Here is a 21747-nt window from a genome sequence, read left to right on the forward strand (position 1 = left end):
CTGCATGTGCTCAGAAGCACTGTTTTTAATTTATAAAATCAGAAAAAAAGTTAGAAGAGAAATCAACAAAGCAAAACAAAAAAAGCAACATCTTAAACTAATCTGAGAATGTGCCAGAATGTTTTAAAATAATAGTTGGCTCAGTATTATCTATTATATATTGACTAGCCATGGTTCTCAAAAGAGTTTTGATGGGAGTCGTTCCCTGCCAAACCTTGTGCTCTACCACTGAGCTACGTCCCTTCCCCTTAACCAAAGGAAGCCTTTTGAGCCTATCACCCCGCCAAGGTTGGGATCTTCCCCCTTCTCCCTTTCCAATGACGTCACTGCAACGGGATAAGAAGGCGGGGCTTGCGGCTCTTCCCTCTTGAGTGGCGGGCGGAACAGCCGTTCAGGAGGAGAGAGGAAGAAACACCAACAAGGAGGAGCCCTTAGCGGAAGCGGAAGAAGCTGGAAAGGAGCCGAGGGCGGAAGTGGCGCTGTTTGAGATTCGGAGTAGGGGTAAAGGGGAGTCCGAGTGGCGGGCGGACGGACTGGTGGCGGAGGCGGCGGTCCCGCAGGCGGGAGCGGGTGAGTGACGGCTCGAGCGCCGCCGGGCTGGCTGGGGGAATTGGGGAGCCGGCCTGGGAGCGGGGTGGCTTTGGGAAGCGCCAGCTGCCCAGCCTTGCGAGAGGGGCCGGCGGCTGCAGCCCCTGGGAGGGCAGAGCGAGGCGGGGGTCCTGCAGTCGTCCTTCTCTCGCGGATGGGCGTTGTTGGCAGGCGGGGCTGCTTCGCGTGGCCAGCCCACTGGAGCCTCCTTGTTCAGAGGCAGTGTACCCACCCCTGCGTCCCTGGGGCTGGTGGTCCGGCAGGGGCGCGTTTCCTTCCTCCGTGCTCGGCTTGTGGGCTTCCCGGAGCCGCCTGGTTCACCACCGTTACAAACAGGTCGGTGTGGGCCTCTGCCGTGCTCCGGCGGGACACGCTCTTGTCTTTCGGTCTTCTAAGCCGGGTGTTTTCTCTTGCTCAACGAGGCTCCGTTGTTGTAGGTGGTGGTCTAAATAAAATTAGGCCCCTGCTCTGAGGAGCTTACAGTTTCACTAAAGGGAGGCAAGGGAAGTGTGTGTGTATGAATATGTGCACATGGAGGAACTTTTCTCAGCATGACCAGACTCGGAAATGCTGCTACGTCTCCTCTTAATGGGGCTGCTGTCTTTTTAAATGCTGCACTTAACACCCCACTTTTTCCTCTTGCAAGGAATCCAAGGCAGCTTACACGGCCCTCCTCTCCCATTTTATCCTCACAATAGCAACTCTATGAAATGGGTTAGGTTGACTGTCAGCGACTGGCCCAAAGTCAACTAAGTTAACTTCATGGGCCGGTGGGGTCTTTCTAGCCCAAGTACAGCATTCTGACTGCTACTGTGACTCTCGCTGGCCTTAACAGCAATGTTGAAGAGAAATTCAACAAGTTCAGTTTAACACCAGCGATAGAGAATGTGTGGCCCTCTGGATGCTGTGGGACTGCAACTCCCATCAGCCCTCACCATTGGCTATGCTGGCCAGGGGATTGATGGGAGATACAGTCCAACAACACCTGTAGGTTACACGTTGTCCACCCGTACTTTGATATTGCACTTTTAAGGTGCGGAGGCTGAATTATAAATGTGTAGGGCTCTCTGGTTCTGATTGTAGCCCACCCTGATATGCTTTGGACAGTGTTTCTGGAGACGTTGGCCCAATGTGTTCATGTTTGCTGCAAGCATAGGCTGCATTGGAACGTTTCTCAAAAACGTTTTGTTTTCCAAAATTTACATGACTGTAATGAAAATGACTTGGTTAAAGTCTCCTTTAAAACAGCTGTGTTGAGTCAATAGCTACTTAAGTTATGTATGCCCTCCTCTAAACTTAGGCCCAATATTTGTTCCCATCGTGTAAAGCCCAATTTAGTTTATACAAGCAATTCCCTATTATTATTATTTTTAAAAAAGAAGCCTCCTTCAGAGGTAGTATAGTCGTTGAGAGAATGAGCTATGAGTGGAAGTCCTTGGTTTAAATCTCCACTCTTCCATGATCCCATCTGGTGTTCTTTGGGAGCTACCATCTCTTACCTTTTGTCCCAATATAGGGACGACACTGGCTTACCATTGTAAGGCTGTAAAAATATTGACGTAATACATGCAAAGTGAACTAAATAAACACTTATGAGTAGTGTATATAAATACAGAGTGCTAATTGTTAAAGGGGCAGTCCTTCCCCTGTAGCAATTGTTCTATTATAGTCTTATCTTGTTCCTCCTTCGTCATCTGATTTCTTCTTAATCCATCCCAACCATTTATTGTCAGTCTCATCCCTCTCATCTATGTAGTTCGGTTCTTCTTTTAAAAAAAGCCTGTGGGGCATGGACAGTTTTACTTGAATGCTCAGTGTCACTTGTACAGCTAAATGTTCAGCTGTAGGAGTTCTTATGCTTCCACCAAACTGCAAGCAGCCCTCCCATATTACATGGCTGCCAATCTAAGTGCCTGTTAAATATTGGCTCCAACATAGTTTAGCATAATTTAATAGTTTTTCCCCATTTACAGATTCTTTTGCCCTACTTCATGGCTGGATGGGTCTGGTGTGGGGAAAGGGGAGAGGGGAGCTTGTTCCCAGTGTTGTCATACTTTAGTGCAGCTTCCCCAAATCTGGTACCCTCCAGATGTTTTGAATGACAACTTTCAGCATTTCTGGCCACTAACCATGCTGGGTGGGGCTGATGGGAGTTGGGAGTCCAAAACATCCGGAGAGCACCAGGTTGGAGAAGGCTGCTCCAAAGTGACCAAAAAAACAGACCTCTTGAGATAAGCTATTCAGATAGGGCAGGCTTGATTCTAATACAGCAGCTGCCAAAGGAGCTTGTTCTTCCAATGGAGGCTCCAAGTGCACCTCGTCTTTCTCCTGTGTGAGTGAATGGTGGCCATTTGCTTCTATGGAAATAAATGAAGTGCCACATGTACGGATGTTGCTAAAGCATGGATTGAACCTGTCCTCCAGCCCTGACGTTGGATGGCCCAGTCCACACTGCCTGGGATCCTGTGAGCCAGCCATCTCCAACCTAGTGAGTGGCCATGATGGCTGTGGATGATTGGACTTGTCATCCAATGCATCTGGAGTGCCTGAGGCTGGGGGATGCTGCCGTAGGGGTCAACAGAGTTCAGGCTTGCAAGGTCAGCTTCGTTTTTTACTAGAACCTGAGGTTCATCAACTGAACCTGGTGCCGAAGATGTAGAATTAAAGGATTGTGACCTGCAGTTTTGAGTACTGGAACTGAATTTGCTGCCCTTCCACAAAAAAATCCATTCCCAGGTTTTCTTTATTGCAGCAGTGTAAGTTAGGGTGAGGAGTCATTTTGATAAAGAGTTAGGAATCAAAAATCCTTGCTAACCTGAAATGCTGCTATTGCTAAAAATCATTTCAGATTATATTTATTCACTCAGTGATGATCCTTTCACAGCATCAGTAAAAAAAAAAACCTGCAATCAAATATGGCATTATAATAGTAGTTAGTATTTAATACATAAAATAACTTAGCAGGCTCATCTTTTAAATACACCGACATCACTTCCTGCTAGAAACAAGGATCTAGTAACTAAGTCAGACTGATACTTCTCAGATATGCAGGTTTCTTTATCAGCGGCTACAGAGGAATGTTGACTGTTTCTCTTTCATTTCTGAGCTGCTGCTATGAAAATGCTGTAAATTGTAAAATGCTAAATAACTTGTCCAAAGGTCATCTGGTTTTAATACTTGGCATTTATGTAGCACTATATAACTCAAAATTATAGTCCTTCTAAGGTAGGTCTACGTTCTCCTGTGGAAGCTGCTGCATAGGAGTGGGGGGCTGAGATTGGTTTGCCTAAGGCAGCCTGTTGAATTTTTAAAGTTACCAGGTTGTATCCAATGGGTCATTTTGTCAGTGAAAGGGGACCACTGGTGGAACAGATTTCCCCATCACCGCCCCAGACCTGCTCCAGAGCAGCCTTCCTCAACCTGGGGTGCTCCAGATGTGTTGGACTGCAACTCCCAGAATGCCCCAGCCAGGCTGGCCTTAACAGCCAGGCTGGGGCATTCTGGGAGATGCAGTCCAACACATCTAGAGCACCCCAGGTTGAGGAAGGCTGCTCTAGAGGGTCCCCTTGGAGCAGATTTGGGTGGGATGCTGTAGAAGAGGGGAAGGGGAAGTGCAGACGTCCCATTGTGTGAGCAGACTTCCGCTCGTGTGAGAGTTGGATTAAACCCTTGAGATCTGATTTATCATTTGGTATCTCGGCTGCTGTGCTAAACCAGCTCTCAACTGGAAATGTCTTGCTGTAATGGCAAGATGCTTATCAGCCATCCAGTTTTTACACTTCTCTGGCCTGCAAAGTGTTTTATCGTCTGCATTTGTCCTTGCAACAATCCACTTCCCATCTAAATATCAGGAGAGCAACTTGTCAAAGACCATCCAAGAGGGGTTGTGGTGGAGATGGAGCTTCAAGCCAGGCCTCCGTGCTCCAAGTCTAGCACTTCAGCTGTTGCATCAAAATTGGTGCTTACGTTGCTTTTCTCTTTTTCAGTTGGAGATCTGTTTTCCTTGCCAGCAGTCCCGCCTCCTTTTCATCGGAGTTTGTGGCTGTTGTGACAGGCTATGGCGGGCCGTGGTGGAGCTGCGCGGCCAAATGGTCCAGCTACAGGAAATAAGATCTGCCAGTTCAAACTGGTGCTTCTAGGAGAATCAGCTGTTGGGAAGTCCAGCCTTGTCTTGCGCTTCGTGAAAGGACAGTTCCACGAGTATCAGGAGAGCACAATTGGAGGTGAGCATTGGGAGGACCGGCAGTGGGTAATGCGTCTAGCTCGGTAGTCTGAATACTTTTCCCCATTAGGCAGCTCTTTCTACACTAGCATGCTGTAGAGCAGCCTTCCTCAACCTGGGGCGCTCCAGATGTGTTGGACTACAACTTCCAGAATGCCCCAGCCAGCTGGGGCATTCTGGGAGATGCAGTCGAACACATCTGGAGCGCCCCGGGTTGAGGAAGGCTGCAGTGTAGAGGATTCTGGGAGAGTGTTCTGTGGTGCACATTATTTTCAAAGCCAACCGCCTGAGCCTGTTGGCTCCTGTTGTTGTCCTGTGTGGACAGTACGTTGAGTGCATAGGGAAACAATCCTTTGGTAGTAGAGAGCAGGCTATGTTTAGAGAAACCTGTCTATCACTACTGATTCTCGTGAAGGAGTCCTGAGAAGGTTGAAAGCCACTAGTCTAATTGTTTCTCAAGAACCTATGTTCCTCCAAAAGTGTTTCAACTGGGTAGGCCTGCTGGAAGAGATCCATCTTTATAGCCTTTTAAAATAGTCTTTCTGAATTTAAAAAGGCTCTAAAGATGGATCATTTCTGGCAGGCCTACCCAGTTGAATTTTAAGATGTCTTAAAGGATTTTAAGATTTTTATAATGTATTGGTTTTATGTTTTTAATCAGTTTTATGTATTTTATATTTTTTATTCAGTGTTGTTCCCCACCTCTATCCAGAGGGAGAGGTGGGTAAGAAATAATAATAATAATAACAACAACAACAACAACAACAATAATAACAATAATAATAATATTTTTTCCTACTCAGCAATAGTTTCAAACACAGGCAGCTTGGCTGAAAGATGTAGTTCCCTGTGGGGGTGGAGCCTGTGGAGCCTTTGGCCCTTGGTCTAATCCAGCCCACAGAGGTTTATGCATCTGGCCCATGGAGCCTCCTTGGGTTCCTCCGGGGGTTGGGGTTTGATTTGGATTGAGGATTCCCCTGCATGATGCTCTCCTTCCTTATTGCCCGCTGACATCATCAGCCCACAGAGATTGCAGGGCAGTCTGGTCCCCCACTGTAAACTCGTTCTGCACCCCTGCTCTAGGGAATGCTGGTTATTCTGTTTCAAGACTACCTGCTTGACCTTGGAGAGTCCTGAAGCCTCTCTTCAGATGCAAGTGGCAAATGGACAAGAAGGCTGTACATGTTCATGGCCACGTAGAAATGTCAGGTTGGCAAAGTCTCTTCCCTGCCTTGAGCAGTTTGGCCAGCTGGATGCCGAGGGCTGTAGCAGTTCTTGCTTCACCTCTTACAGTTTTCTGTTGTCAAGTGCTGGACACCAATACAAGACTTGGCATTTCCTGGCACAAGTTTAGCGAAGTGAGCATTTGAGCAACTTGAGTTGAATCTTGTTTGATTTTGTAGAACTGCTGATTCTGAAGTGAAAAGGCTGGTTGGCCTGGCATGTGGCAGGTTATGGGACTGAGCTGTGGACTAGCCTGGCTCATGCCGTACATGCGCAATACATTTTGTAGACCCTGTTCATAGATGTCACGAAAAAGTGTGGACAGTTGCACAGGTGGGGTCTACCCCCATACAAACGTGCTTGTGTGAGCCCTGGTTCACCCGAAGGCCCTACTTTATTTCACTTTCCGAAATAAATTTCACTTGAGATTGGGAAGTACAGGGCTTTTAAAAATAAAGCACAATGCAGGCATCCCAACAAAATACCCCAGTTAATAAATACTTGCTTAATGCTGGCTGTTGAATGCCTGTCCAAAAAGGAAAGCTTTGTAGTCCTTCCAGAAAGCACTTAGTTTCAGAATTTGGCATCTAGAAAAATGGAGTTGCACCAGGTTGGGGGGGGGGGGGCAGTAGAAGGCCCTTCTGTGTACCCTTGTTATTTGAACTCTGCATGTGTAACCTTTTTCCAACAGGCATGGCATACAATGCATCTATATATGATGGAGTGGATCACATGAGCGCAAGACTCACCCCTTTAGTCCGATACATCTAGATTGTATGTGCCAAACTGGTTCCTCTCTATTCGGCCCTGGTTAGGCCTCATCTAGAGTATTGCGTCCAGTTCTGGGCTCCACAATTCAAGAAGGACGCAGACAAGCTGGAGCGTGTTCAGAGGAGGGCAACCAGGATGATCAGGGGTCTGGAAACAAAGCCCTATGAAGAGAGACTGAAAGAACTGGGCATGTTTAGCCTGGAGAAGAGAAGATTGAGGGGAGACATGATAGCACTCTTCAAATACTTGAAAGGTTGTCACACAGAGGAAGGCCAGGATCTCTTCTCGATCCTCCCAGAGTGCAGGACACGGAATAATGGACTCAAGTTAAAGGAAGCCACATTCCAGCTGGACATCAGGAAAAACTTCCTGACTGTTAGAGCAGTACGACAATGGAATCAGTTACCTAGGGAGGTTGTGGGCTCTCCCACACTAGAGGCCTTCAAGAGGCAGCTGGACAAGCATCTGTCGGGGATGCTTTAGGGTGGATTCCTGCATTGAGCAGGGAATTGGATTCGATGGCCTTATAGGCCCCTTCCAACTCTGCTATTCTATGATTCTATGATTCTAAGTCATGTGAGAACTGATAAGTCAGTCGAAGCCCCTATCCAGTAGGAGGGCTCCTACAAATGAAGGCCACCCCCCATCCCTGGCTAGCACTGCAATTTTTGTAGCTAATATCTGTGGCATCTTAAAACACTTTTTTTAAAAACAAGCTAAAGCAGACACCCTTTAAAAAGGTCTCAGCAGAGCAAATAGCTCCTGATGACTTGAGCCATAATATACACTGCAGGCAAAAGCAATCCAGGTTCACTGGCCAGCATGACCTGGGGGGAAAATTGCCACTCAGAACTTGAGCAGGAGAACCCCATCCACAGAGTTCTCCCAGAGGAACTCTCGTAGTGTGCTGCACTACTGAACAACTTAACGTGGTTGTGGCAGTGCCTGGAACTCCAAACGAAAGAAGGCCATGCGTGTTGCTTCTGCATGCACCCCCCCTTGAGCATAGGCTGGGAGGAGGCACTTTTTGACCTCAGTAGGCCAAAATTGCAGCATTGGAACAAAAAATACAAAGCTGTCTGCTCGATCACGAGAGGGAAACCTGCTTCAAGCGAAGGTTGCTGGAATGATCGCAATCTAAAAAGGCAGACTGCAGTCAAGGCTCATATCAGTACTAGGACTCAGATGTACAAGTGAAACAAGGCTTTGTGAATCAGAGGATAGGCAGAACTCAATCCCAGATTTCGCTCTTCCTTATGGTAACTGCCCTGACTTTTCCGTTTCAGCTGCCTTCCTCACACAGACCATCTGCCTAGATGACACAACGGTCAAGTTTGAGATTTGGGATACAGCTGGGCAAGAGCGCTACCACAGCCTGGCACCAATGTATTACCGGGGGGCGCAAGCAGCCATTGTTGTCTATGACATTACCAACATGGTGAGGATTTGCATAATCTAATGGGGTTGGGCTCATTGTGTCCAAGAGGGTTTCTTCTCTGGTCACCTTGAATGCATGGTGGCCCAGGGTGCAACTACCAAAGCAGATGGAATTTCTTGGGCTTTATTACGTTTTAAATTTAGCAGCAGGTTTTGTCACATGACTTGAGATGGTAAAATTTGTGTCAGGGCTGTTCCACTTCAAATGGCATGAGCTGCGTGATGCAGTGATGAATACAAAGAATCCCTACATATGGGAGAGCAGCACATTGAGGGAAAGGTGAGGCTAGAAGCTTTCACCTGCAGTCCGAAGTGCACAGGGACTTCAGTGAGAGCTAGGCCTAATTTTAGAATGGTTAAACACATGCTATTTTCAGGTCAATTTCATTTTAGTATATGGGGTTTGTGACCAGAGGAAAAAGCACAATTCTGAGACTGCCTGAGGTTTAGCTAAATTTTGAAATTAAAATCTAGCCTTTAGGAATCTTGGTATTAAACTGGATTTCATTTTTATCTGCTTTCCTCAAAATCCAAAGTATTGAGAGGGCTCGAATGTAACAAAACCATGGCCTAGCAGAAAGGTCTGCATTAAGTCTCTGGATTGCTGACTATCCACACAACCAGGAAGAGGAATAAATCATAACTCAATTTGGCTTCAGCAGATTCCAGAATCAAGGTTTAAATAAACTTGTCATTTGTTAAACAAGGCAACAAGATATCCTGGATTGCTTTTCTGGCTTCTTAAAACTATGGTTTTATTTGTTTATGTCAATTCAATGAATACAACAAAAAACTAGAGTTTATTGTAAACCATAGTTCCTGCTTCACACATAACAAACCTGTGGTGTGCTAAAGCAAAAACTGAATTCTGTTTTATTCTTCCTGGTTACAGGGGAGTGGGGTGGAGGGAATGCATGAGCACACCAGGCATGTAACTCTGAGTTATGGCTTAGCATTATGTGTGAATATAGCCACTGTTAAAAGCTAGAGGAAAGGTAGCCATGTTACTGCAAAATGTACTGAGACAATAAAGTACCTTTTATTAGGACTAACCAGGTTCTGCCTGGCAAGTTAGTTTGGGTTACACAACTCTTCCTCAAACTGGGTGTCCAAAGAAAAAAGAGGAATCCTCACTGTAAGATAATGAAAAGAAAGGGAAAGGATCCACCAACACTCCTGAATATCTAGGGAGCCCAGTGTGTTGTGCACATACCAAAAGCCTCAATGCACTTTATCCAAACCGGCAATCATATAAGTGTCACAAACATTTAATAAACATATAGCATAGTTACTGGTGATTAATAAGGACAAGAACATGTCATAAACATGAAAGAATACAAACAAGGGAAAACGTATAAGTATAATATTAAACAATGACTCCGGATTGTATGCACCGTTTCCACCTTTGTCAGTAATACACGTTTTCAATTTACAAAAGTTAAGAGTTACCCATAACATAAACATGTAGGCTTGGCATGTTGGCTGCGAGTAGTGGACTATATGCTTCCTGAAGAAAAAGTTGGACTCTATGTCCAAAACTATGGAAAACATTTCTAATCTGTAATTTACAGCTTCTAGAGACAGCATGAGTCTAAACCGACGAGGAGGCGGCACGAAAATGGAGTGGGTAACAAACTTATTTTAAAGTTTTGTAAATTGAAAATGTGTATTACTGACGAAGTTGGAAACGGTGCATACAATCTGGGGTCATTGTTTAATATTACATTTATGTTTTCCCTTGTTTGTATTCTTTCATGTTTATGACATGTTCTTATCCTTATTAATCACCAGTAACTATGCTATATGTTTATTAAATGTTTGCTAAATGTTTGTGACACTTATTATACGATTGCTGGTTTGGATCAATTGCATTGAGGCTTTTGGTATGTGCACAACACACTGGGCTCCCTAGATATCGTGCGCTTAACTTCAGGAGTGTTGGTGGACCCAAAAAATATCCAAACCATTCACTCTTTAAATCCAACAGCATTCATAATTATAAATGTTGTAAGACTTAAACTTTTGCAAGCAAATTTGATGCAGAACTAATCCTTTTCCTCTGCCATCTTGCCCTGTCTTGAACATGCAAAAACAAGATGGAACTGATGTCCCCCTGATAACATTGTCAGGAATCTTAAGATCTTCCCATAGAATGTGTGGGGAGGCCCCACAACTAGGAATATACATGAAGAATCGAAGAGCTGTACTGGATTAGACCAAATTAGTAGCCTTTGATAGCCTTGTCCCCCATGAAATAGTCTAATCCCCTTCTAAAGCTGCCAGCCTTGGCCACGAGTTCTCAGATGCCATCCCACTTGTTGAAATGGCAGGTGTATGAATGTTGGCAATTTGGTGGGCAAGAATAGGGGGCCCCCAACACCAAAATGGGAGCAGAAGTCTCTCCTCAATGATCTTTCTCTTTTTCATAGGATACTTTTGTGCGAGCCAAGAACTGGGTGAAGGAACTGCAGCGGCAAGCCAGCTCTAGCATAGTCATTGCCCTGGCAGGGAACAAGGCTGACTTGGGCAACAAGCGAGCTGTTGACTTCCAAGTAAGTGGAGGTTTTCTGCTCTGAAGTATTCTTAGGCCCACCCCACGATTATTTAGTGCCTCTCCTCACCACAAACAAATTGGATTCCTTTTATATTTACTGTTGGGACAGAACCAAGGAGATAAGGTAGTGCATCAAATGAAGACATCAACAAAATTAGTTTGACTGGAAGATGACAGCCACCAGTTAAGTCTGAGCTATGAATTGGGAAGTGTCTGGTTCAAATTCCACCTCTGCCATGGACTCAAAAGTGGCCTTAGGCAAGCTAATCATATTTTTGGTAATGCTGGTATACTGCTTTTCGACCATAACTGGTTTACAATAGTATCGATAGGTGGATGATATTTCTGTCACAGTGACACTCCTGTGAAGCGAATCCAAGTTTGGGAGATAGATAGCACTCTCAAATTAGCAGGATAACAACTTTCAGAAAAGTCCTGAAGCAAGAGGTACATGCTGGCCAAGTGGTTGTGTTTGCCTTAGTTTCTTTCCAAAATCTGCAGCATGGACTAATACTGACCTATATAACAGGGTTGTTGCAAGGATCACAGCAAGGTGACGTATGCGAAATGCTTTGTCCACGCTCTAAAAGTACTATGGAAGAGGCTTATCGGTTTATTTGGTCAGGTTTCAACTTGCAATCAAGCCCATCTGCCATGCAAAATAATTGAGTGAAGGGCAGTCCACATTGGTCCTGGCGGAGTGGAGTGGAGTTCCCAGTTCAAACGGAGCCACTGCCAAGAACATGTTCAAATGGAGCCACAACCCATGTTTAGGAAGCTGCTCCTGTTTCAGCTGTCCATACACAATATGGGGATGGTAATACTGGCTTCCCCTTTTCTGAATCTGGTGCCCTCTGATATTTTAGACTTCAACTCCCATCAGCCCCAGTCAGCACAGCCAATGGTGAGGAATGCTGGGAGTTGTTGGGGGCACTAGTTTGGGAAAGAGTGCCTTGGAGAGTAGCTGAAAGGATTTCTGAGAGAATGTAAAGTGTTTGGATGTCATGAAAGTAAGCAAAACTGGGAATTGTCAAGTATCTTGTAAAATAACATGCCACTTAGGCTTGGCTTCTCTGTGGAAGCTGTAGGCAACTATGGGCTCCAGAAGGCCCAATCTCTTGTTGTTCAAAGACTAATAGATCTAGATCTACAGCATTTAAGAACTGCTGCTAACAATTCTTGCTCGCCACTGCTCTACAACAATTTTAATAACTATGGGCTCACATATGCAGCTTCATATCTGTATGCTTTAACCATTCCCAAGTATAGGAGAGCATTTACCCTCGCTTGCTTTAATGTGTTGCCATCAGCATTACTGGAAGGACGATTTAGTAAGATCCTGGTTAATGAACGGCTATTTCCTTGTGGTTCTGGAGCAATAGAATCTGTTGAACATGTCATTTTGCACTGTAACATGTATGAGGAATGCAGAAAAAAGTTAATCTTTCCTTTATTAACAGCCTTTTCTGGATGTAGCCCCACAACGTTGGTAATAATCTGTTTAAGGGATGTGTCCTCCCATATGACTGAAAGGGTCTCTAAGTTTCTCATGACTTCAATGCAAATTAGAAAAATAACATTGCAATCCTTCTGAGAGAAGCAACACACCAAGCTGTATTTTGTTTTTATGTCACTTTTTATCTATCCTTCGTATGTTTTGGTGTTGATTTTGCTGGTCTGTGACCATAATAAATAACAATGAATGAAAACATGCTAACAGCTTTAGTCTGCACCTTTTTGCCATCTCCCTTCTGTAGACCCTTTGCTTCGGGATCTTCAGTGAGTACAGGCTGCAAACAAAATTTAAACTGCACGGAAGGGTAGCACTTTGCCACCTTCTCCTTTTTTTATTACTCTCCCTTCTGAGCTGTGACTGAAGAGCACCAGTCAGGCCACCAAAAGAAGGCTGAATATATGTCTGCACCCAGATTCTGACCTTGCTGCTGTATTCCTTTGCAGGAAGCCCAGACATATGCAGATGACAACAACCTGCTGTTTATGGAGACGTCGGCAAAGACGGCAAACAATGTGAATGAAACTTTCATGGCAATAGGTTAGTCAACCTAAGAGAAGTGTCATGGCAAATGTCCCCCATACTGCCATGGGCTGGAGGCCAAGCACAATGCCATGGTGTCGACCAGTGGTGGGTTCCTGAATGCTCCTAATTGTTCTGGGGGAAATGGTTAGTTGCAGAATATGGACAGTGCAAATTTGAAGGAAGCCACAGGCCTAAGCACAGGAGAGGCTGAATGTTGTCAGCAGTGCTCAGCCTGGGAAGCTGAGGTCCCAGGGTGAGGGAGCTGAAATAAGGGAGTATAGTATATGCAGTGTGCTGAGAAATGGGAGGGAAAGGAGATCGTAAGAGCTGGAGTAAATGAGTGCCTTTGGGAGAAGTGGTGGGTAAGCAAGGTACCTTTAGGGGCCTAGGAGAGGAATGTTCAATTGGCTTGGGATGGGAGGGCAATATATGTGCGCACACACTAGACTATCCAGTCGAATCTTGGGGTACATGTATCCAGTTGAATAGCAGTGAAAATCGTGGGTGCTGGGAAGAGCCTAATCTGAGAGGATTCTGTTGTTTGTTGTTCTTCCTTTGTTTTCCCCATGACATGAACCATTTCTTGACTATGCCCTCTCTTCCCTCAGCTAAGAAGCTTCCAAAAAGTGAACAGCCATGTGCAACAGGGACAGCAGGCAGGAATCGAGGTGTTGACCTCCAGGAGAGTAGCCAACCCAGCAAGGGGCAGTGTTGCAGCAACTGAGGGATCCCTGCCTGCTCCTCTGGGCAGCTCCAACTGGAATGCACCTGAACCGACCGCACTTACAGAAGAAAAGCTGCCGAGATCCCCTCTTCTTTTTCCCTTCCCAATTCCCCTTCTTTGCTTTATTCTTCTGATCATAGAATAGGGGGGGGGGGAGCAGAAACCACCACTTCCTCTTCTGTACAAATAATGAATTCATATTTTTAAAAACTCTTAGTCACCTTTTTAAAACACACAAATGAACTGTGGCACTCCTCTACCACTTTTCATAGGTAGACGGTGATGCGTGTCTTCAGCTCTTTGGTCTTTCTTTTCTCTGCCTTTTATTTTTCCGAAGGGTTTTACAGCCTTGTACTTTCTCACAGCTGCTTGGAAGAGACAAATCCCTGTCTTGGATGGGATGTGACTTTTGGAGCATCTGCTTGGTGATTCTAAGCCGCTTCAACTAGCAGGGCTTATCCTAAGCAACTGTGGTAGTTTTAGGCTGGGGAAGATGTAGAGAGAGTGGTGGAACTACTATTTCCAGGGTTCCTTGGCTGAGAGCTTGGTTTAAATATGGTATTGATTTGGCCTTTAAAAGCAAGGACATGCAGGTAACCACTAAATGAAATTGTAGCATTAATGCTAGATTGAGAGAAACCTCTAGCCTTTACGCCTTGTTTTGACCAAATCATGAGTATTTGCGGGGTGGGGGCAGGGTGCTGATTTTCTTCTGTATTTTGTATTCTAGTTTTCAACATGTAACCAATCAGTATCTCTTTAATTGCATATACAAACTAGCCTTGCGCCCACCTCAGTTTGCATTGGGCTTTGGGTATACCAACTCTGCATTAATTTTTTTTTTTTACATTTTGGATGTAATGCACTAATTCAACCTGTTGAAGACAAATTGTATAAAAATTATCACTTTTTTGATGAGCAACCTGATGCCATTGTTAATAATCCTATAGTATAATGTTGGTGAGTGTATAGATGCAGCAGTTGAGGAGAATGGACACAAGCTGGGCTGTGGCAAGAGGTGGGCTAAAATACGTATTCATATACAGACAAAATATTGGTAATTCCACTAAATAAACTGCAAAAAGGGGGTAACAAATTTTGCTTCTGATCTAGTGCCTGAGGCAATTTTGTCTTACTCATACTGGTATTTAAGAGAAGGAGTCTATGTTGGTCTCTTCAATACAAAGCTCCAGTTGTGTATGATTTAAAAATAAATAAATTTTTATAATTCTGATGTTGATCAGAACCGACTCACTTCTGTTTTGTATAACTAAGTCGACCTATAATTGGGAATAAGGGAATTCTTGACTGAATTTTATTTATTATTGCATTTATATTCCACCTTTTTTCCTCCCAAGGAACCCAAGGCGGCATACATAATTCTCCTATTCATTTTAGACTCACAACAACAACCCTGTGAGGTTGGTTGGGCTGAGAGTCTTTGACTGGCCCAAAGTCACCCAGTGAGCTTCCATGTGGGAACTAGAACCCAGATCTCCCGAAACCCAGTTCAACACTTTAGCCACTATGCCACAATGGCTCTCAAATGAAATTTGAGGATACACTCTACAAATTGTGCCAATGAGCCATTGGGTTAAACCAGTGGTTCCCAAATGTTTTCAGGTCACCGCCCCCTTGGTTCCACAAACTCATGCCCAGTGCCCCCCTACCCTACACTATAAAAATCATTATTCAGAATAGCGGCTTTCAACAACCCACTAAGGAAGATAATAACAATAAAATGCAAAACAGTAACAATTAATTTAATATTTATTCAAAATCCAAAGCACCCGCTGCAGGCTTGCCGAGGGAGGGAGGGAAAAGAGAGCCAACGCCTCTGTTTTGCAGCCGGCGTGGCAGGGCACACCAAGCAGGTATGTCTCTTCATTACGGTTTTGGTGCTTTTGAAACATTTCAATTCACCATTAAAAGGACTCTTCTTAAACGGTATTAATACATGTGTGGATTCTTCCCCTATATGGCTTGGGACCAAACTATCTTCTCCCATAAAAATGTCCCTGGGTTTTAAGACCTTCTGGAGAGGTGCTTCTCAGAAAAGGCCACCTCAAGTGCCCCCTGCCGCCCCTTTGCCTCTTAACGCCCCCCTATGCAATCCCACTGCCCCCAATATTTTTCAAATATTGGAGTACTTCCTCCCAAATATTATTTCAAGAATGAAAGAATTTTCTCTGAAAAAGAAAGCCATGGTTGTTTGGGGGTGGGGTTAAAACATGGCTGGTGGGGGTATGGGAAGCACTGTGTGATGGTGGGAGGAATTGGGAAGCTGAATGACAAGGGGCAAGGGAAAGTGATTGAAGGAAGGGAGGCAGAAAGCAATTAGGGAAAGGATATGTGGTAGAAGATAATAAAATAACCTGTGGGGGGTAAGCCCTCACGCAGAACCCAAAGACAGGCACACCTATATACTCCGAGGAAGTAAATGGAAGGGCAAGGAAAACTTTCACTTCTTCAATCATCCTAACTACAAAGAGGTAATTTCGGAGTGAACAGACTGATAACCAGTGATTTGAGCAAACCCAATAAATGTTTAACAGGGTGGGGAGAGGAGAGTTTACCCCTACATGTACTCCTATAACTATTAGCCTGCTTGTCCCATAGAATTGTAAAAGGGCCCAAACGCCTTCCTCAAAATTGGTTATCCATCCCATTCTTAAGTTATTCAACAGGCATTCCAGAGAAGGGGTTTATGCAATCTCCCCCTCAGGAACTATTCGTATACTGAAAGTACTTTGGGTGGTGGGGATCAAATTAATTAGGTTTGGAGCTTAGCTGTTAAGGCTCTAGAACAAACTTTTTTTTGCTGGTGTAGTGTACAGGTAGTCAGCCTTTTGGGGCCCATGGGCACATCTGACAATTTGAGAAATGGACTTGGGCACCCTATAAAATGGCTGCCATAAGGCAGGGCAAGTCACAACAAAGAAGTAACCTGCCCAAAAGAGGTGGGGGTTGAGTCCCAACACATTAAACAACTCCTTTGAACCCACAGTTTTCAGGGCTACAAGAAACTTGTATCACAGAAGGGAAACTCCTTTTCTTCCTCCCCCCTCCCTCTGGCCAGTCAACTCATTTCCCCTAGTCATTTTCTTTCTCTCTCTCTCTGGATCACTACCCATACACACACACACACACAGCAACTCACCACCCATAGACACATGTGCATGCCCATCCCTTCTCATTGCAAGCACATGAAAAACCACACCGTTTCTGGATCCCCCCCAACCCTTTCTCTTCCCTTCTCAGACATGCAAGCACACAACGCTTCCTGGCCTGGCAGGTTGCTCCCAGCTGGCTCCCTGCCAGCCTCCACAAGCTGGCTTATGGCAGTCTCCCCTCCCACAGCTTTCCAGAACAGAAGTGACAGCAGTCCATGTTTCTTTCCCCCCTGCTCTTTCTTTGGTTGGTGTGCTGTAGAAGAACGCATCGGCCTGCAGCTGTCCACCGTCTTCATTCCCAAAGGTGGTTGAGGTGTTCATGGAAAATGAAGATGGCAGCAGCTACAGGCCCTCACTTTGAAGCAATCCCAGCTGCAGGGGTAGAGCACCTTGGCAGCACCAAGAGGTGTGTCTGTGATGCACTCTATGCCCTACCCCATTGCAGAAAGTTCAAATGCAGATCTATAGATCCTTTTCAAAACTATACACACATGCTAAACTAGTCTGAAGTTGGTTCTGATGCATTGTAAGGCATGTCAACATTAGCAGGATACTTCCATCATGTAAAAGGAGGATCATGTAGCTGTACTTACTCTTTAACCCCACAAAAAACTGAGTTGGTATTTCTTCATATTAAATCTTGCATTCATAGGAGAGGTCAGTAATGGAACTCTTGCTTTTGAAGACTCACTCCCTATTTTTTATAAAAAGATCTTTGGTGCCATGGCTAAAGAAGACTAGAGGCTCATTAGCAGTTGTAACAGAAAGCTTCAGGCTGTCCTAAGTTTCCCTAACAGGGTGTGTCAGGTGTGTTGGGCTACAATTCCCAGCATTCAGAGCCAGCATTGTAGTCCAACACATATGGAGGGAACCCAGTTGCTTGGTCTAGTTGAACTTTGTATAAGACAGCTTTGTATGCTTTACTTGAATAGTGCTGTCAGTTGTATAGGTCAATGGTTCCCAAAGTGGGCAGTACCGCCCCCTTGGGGTGGGTGGGATTGCATAGGGGGGCGTTGGGCGCTCGAGGTGGTCTTTTCCATACCAGGAGTTTTGGTTACAGAAGGAAATTTCTGATCGCTCTCCTGCACTATGGAGAGTGGTTCAGAAGCTCCTGGTTGCATTTCCAACATCATATTTGGTGGAATGTGGTTTTAGTGTGGTCTGCCTACTTCCCTCCAAGCAAAGAAATCAACTCCAGATTACTGAACGCGGTGATTTAAGACTCATGTTAAGTGACTTTAAACCAGACATTGGGAAACTGGTATCACTTCATCAAGCCCATCCATCACATTTACAGAATAGTGAGGTACTCTATCTACCCTAATTACTAAATGTGATATCTAATATTTTTGCTAAATGACTATCAGACTTTGAAAAGATGATATCACTGGATCAAGTTCATCAATTTCGTTTAATTGAATAAACTAAAAAAATAAAATTGGATTTTGAATAAGTTTTCAATTAATTGTTACTGTTTTGAATGAATGAATTTTATTTACGGTCACAAGACCAGCAAAACAATTTTATTGTTCTTATCTTCCTTAGTGGGTAATTGAAAACTGCTATTCTGAATAATGATTTTTATAGTGTAGGGCAGGGGGCACTGGGCATGAGTTTGTGGAACCAAGGGAGCGGTGACCTGAAAAAGTTTGGGAACCACTGTTCTAGATCTTACCCTTTTAACTGGTTGCCAGTCCTGAAAGCCAAAATCCCAATCAAGCTGTGAACTGCCAAGTCCCCTCTTTCCTTTCTGGGAAGTCAATTTAGGTAATGTTCCATGAAGTATATCTTAAATCTTTGATGAAAGCAGTTCTGTGGTCCTAGTTCTAATATGCATGTAGCCAAACTGGAGAAGAGCCGAGTGGAAGTGGTTCAGTTTGTCCAATATCTATTTGTAATGAAGAAAGTTCTTCTTTCTCTTCTCAGAAGGTCTCAGTCCTTGGCTCCATTGTTTAAAAAACTGACATTTGGCTCCTTTCAGCAGGAAACAGCATTTGGCATGCCTTCTTATAGTTCAATTTTTTAAAAGTATTGCACATGTTCAGAGCCAAGTCAAAGCTGATTATTGTTACTCCCCAGAAGTGTTTACTCTCATAGGTAAGTTCATGCTATAATTTCCCCATGGCTTTCTTTAAATAAGCTGCTTTCTATATATTAAAACCATGCATTACTTAACAAAAGTTATTCCTTTAATTTTAGAGTATTTACGACGTGACTCCAGTATAGTATAAAATGTGCTCACCTTAATAAATAGTCCTTCTCCCTTATCAATTCCAGAGGTATCTTCTCACTAACTTATCCATCTGGGGGAAGATGGGATGACTTCCCTAGACCAATCAGCGATACACAAAGGATCACATATTTTATTTATTTATTTATTTATTTAGAATATTTATATACCGCTCCCCATTGAAAAATTTCGGAGCAGTGTACAAGATAAAATGAAAATAAAAACAGAATAAAACAGTTAAAACAAATTTTAGAAGAAGCGATACAGAGATTCAAGTCTGCATTGACTTATTTTTTAATATTTTAATTGCATTGACTTATTTTTAATATCATATTTCACGTCTAGCTGGCCCTATGCCATATTTTTCTACACGAGCAGCTGCGTTCACTGCTGGTTTTTAAGCATCCTGCTTCAGCAAGAATAAAGGTTACTTCCCCACCGTCTTCTACTTATAGCGCCTTCCCAGAAACGGCCGATACCTGTGGAACTACATCTCCCAGCATGCAACTGGTGGCACGGAATACGCGTAGCAGCAGCCAACCCAGACTAAAGCCCCCTCCCATCCTCTGCCCATGCGCAGTGGCGTCCACGCGCCCACGCCGTCCCGGAGGGTCCCGGGCATCATGGCGGAGCCGGAGGTCTCCTCACAGACCGCCCGGACCCCGCAGACTAGCGCTCCCTCCGTCGCCACCGTCTCCACAGTCACAGCTCCGCCGGTGGTGGGGGGAGGCGGAGCTGGGGGAAGCAGCAGCAGCAGCAGCAGCAGCAGCGATCCGGTTCGCCCGGGATTAAGCCAACAACAACGCGCGAGCCAGCGGAAGGCGCATGCGCGGAGCTTCCCGCGGGCAAAAAAGCTGGAAAAACTAGGGGTATTTTCAGCATGCAAGGTACGGGGGCCTGGAGGGGACAAAAGAGTGCGATGATGCCGCCAGGTGCGTGGTCCAGCCATCGCTGCATCCTATCGGGGGCGCGAAAAGATGTTGTAAACCTGGAAGCTGTGTTGCATGCAGTTCGCTACTTGATTTGGCCAGTAGTTTTACTCAGGAAGCTTATTTTGTTTTTTAATCATCCACATCCCGGAATGCTTTGGGCAAATGGCAACAGTTGGATATTATATTTTGAATCTTAAGACCTTCCTTACAAACCACTGGTTCATCTGGCCTGTACTATTTCCAACATGGTGTCCTCCAGGTGTGTTGGACTGCAGCTGCCATCATTCCCAGTCAGAATGGCTAATTGCCATACTGGCTGGAGATGATGGGAAGTATAGTCTAACACAGTGGTCTTCAACTGGTCCAGACCTGAGACCCACCTTAAACACCAAACTTGCAACATGGGAGCCACTTCCGCAGTTTTCTCCATGCCCAAAATGGTGGCAAATTTTTGCCGCAACCCTGATCTCACGATTCACCAGTTGAACACCACTACACTCAACATCTGTGCCTACACCAAGGAAAGCTTGGAGGATGGCAACAAGGGAGAGGGCGTTTTCAGTGGTGCCCCCCCCAATTATGGAACGATCTCCCTGACAAGGCACACCTGGCGCCATCATTATTATGTCAGGAATCTGATACACAAGCTTCTGCGTGCAAAACACGTGGTCTATGGCTTTTTATAACTGTAAATTAAAATGAACACATACAATTTTTAGAAAAATATCAACAAAGTCTTGTGGTACCTTAATTTATTATGGCATAAGACTCTGTTCTTATTGCTACAAAAGACTAAAACGGCTACTCCTTTAGGTTATTTTGGTTTTAAACAACCATCAAATGAATCCTGAAAATTATACTGCCTTCTTAAGACGTATCTGTCCCTCCTTAAAGAGACGCACCAAGCATTTTTTTTCCAATTTTTTTAGAGTAGTTGTGAAAATCCTTGCTGCAAGATGCTATGATGCTGTTTTCATAATGGTTGAGGTCAAGTGGCTAAGTGAGCGAGTTTTTAAGGGCACAATCATATCCGAGTCTTACAATCATCCTATACGGGTTGGGAGAAGCAGTGGAGGCGATTTTCACTTCCCTGTCCTCCCACCCTACATTTTTCATCAGATGGGTTTTTCCCCCACTGTCTAGCGAAGGCTTTTTGATACAGGGAGGAGGCTGGAGAGGCCTCAGGATAGCTCATATCCTGGCCTCTCTGGTCTTCTCCCCTCCCTGCCCACCGAAATGCCCCCTTTTCCCCCTCTTGGAGGCCAACTGGCACAGTTCTTTCCACACCAGCTTCAAGAGGGAGTTGGTTCTCCAACTCCCCCTTGCAAAGTCTGAGCAATGTTTCCGACCTCAGAGGGGGTCTCCAAACAACCCTATGTCCCATCAGATGCTGTCTAGGGGCCATGGATTGGCTCCCTGAAGTGCATTATAGTTGATATTCTATTACGGTTTCTAAGTTATTTCTTACATGCCCAGGATTGAACAAAGCAAAATAGATATCTGAGACTTGGTTGGTAAATGACCAAATGGATCTGGGCTCTTTCATTTTCCTACTTCTGGCAGCTGTGCCCTGTCAAAAGAATCCTGTTGCCTTATCCTGCGGAACTCGTTGTTTTGATGCATCTTGCTGGAAAAGCCGAGGGGGGTGAGGAAGAAAAGGCGGTGGGTTTCATGGCTTTCAAATTGCAATGTACATTCACACCTATCTCATAGCCAGTTTGCAGCACAGAGACATTTTTAAAGTAGTCACTTGCCTGGTGGCCTGTGGTGAGTAAAAATCACCTCCAGGTGACCAGGAAAGGACGTTTTGCAAGTTTGTTTTGTATATTCGTTTTTGCCTGTTAGGTCACACGT

The 21747-nt window shown here is 44.8% G+C and overlaps 2 protein-coding genes across 3 annotated transcripts in view; both read left to right on the forward strand.

Moving 5' to 3' along the window:
- Positions 1–470: 470 nt before the first annotated feature.
- On the forward strand, positions 471–14798 carry RAB5C (RAB5C, member RAS oncogene family). 2 transcript variants are annotated; one of them, XM_063137302.1, is made up of 6 exons: positions 471–495; positions 4575–4811; positions 8092–8243; positions 10672–10794; positions 12756–12849; positions 13443–14798. In XM_063137302.1, exons 2-6 carry the CDS (start codon positions 4646–4648, stop codon positions 13556–13558), a joined length of 651 nt encoding a protein of 216 aa, XP_062993372.1. In that variant the 5' UTR covers positions 471–495; positions 4575–4645; the 3' UTR covers positions 13559–14798. The 2 variants fall into 2 exon arrangements, with proteins under 2 accessions (XP_062993372.1, XP_062993371.1); XM_063137301.1 differs by having other exon boundaries at positions 485–570.
- A 4735-nt stretch (positions 14799–19533) lies between these two features.
- Positions 19534–21747, forward strand: part of KAT2A (lysine acetyltransferase 2A) — a 40122-nt gene continuing 37908 nt past the window's right edge. Inside the window, exon 1 of the mRNA XM_063137316.1 lies at positions 19534–19848. Within this exon, the coding sequence (XP_062993386.1) occupies positions 19534–19848 (315 nt within the window). The remainder of the gene's footprint in view (positions 19849–21747) is intronic.

The sequence above is a fragment of the Elgaria multicarinata genome, chromosome 11 (genome assembly GCF_023053635.1).
Source record: "Elgaria multicarinata webbii isolate HBS135686 ecotype San Diego chromosome 11, rElgMul1.1.pri, whole genome shotgun sequence".
Classification (NCBI taxonomy): domain Eukaryota; kingdom Metazoa; phylum Chordata; class Lepidosauria; order Squamata; family Anguidae; genus Elgaria; species Elgaria multicarinata.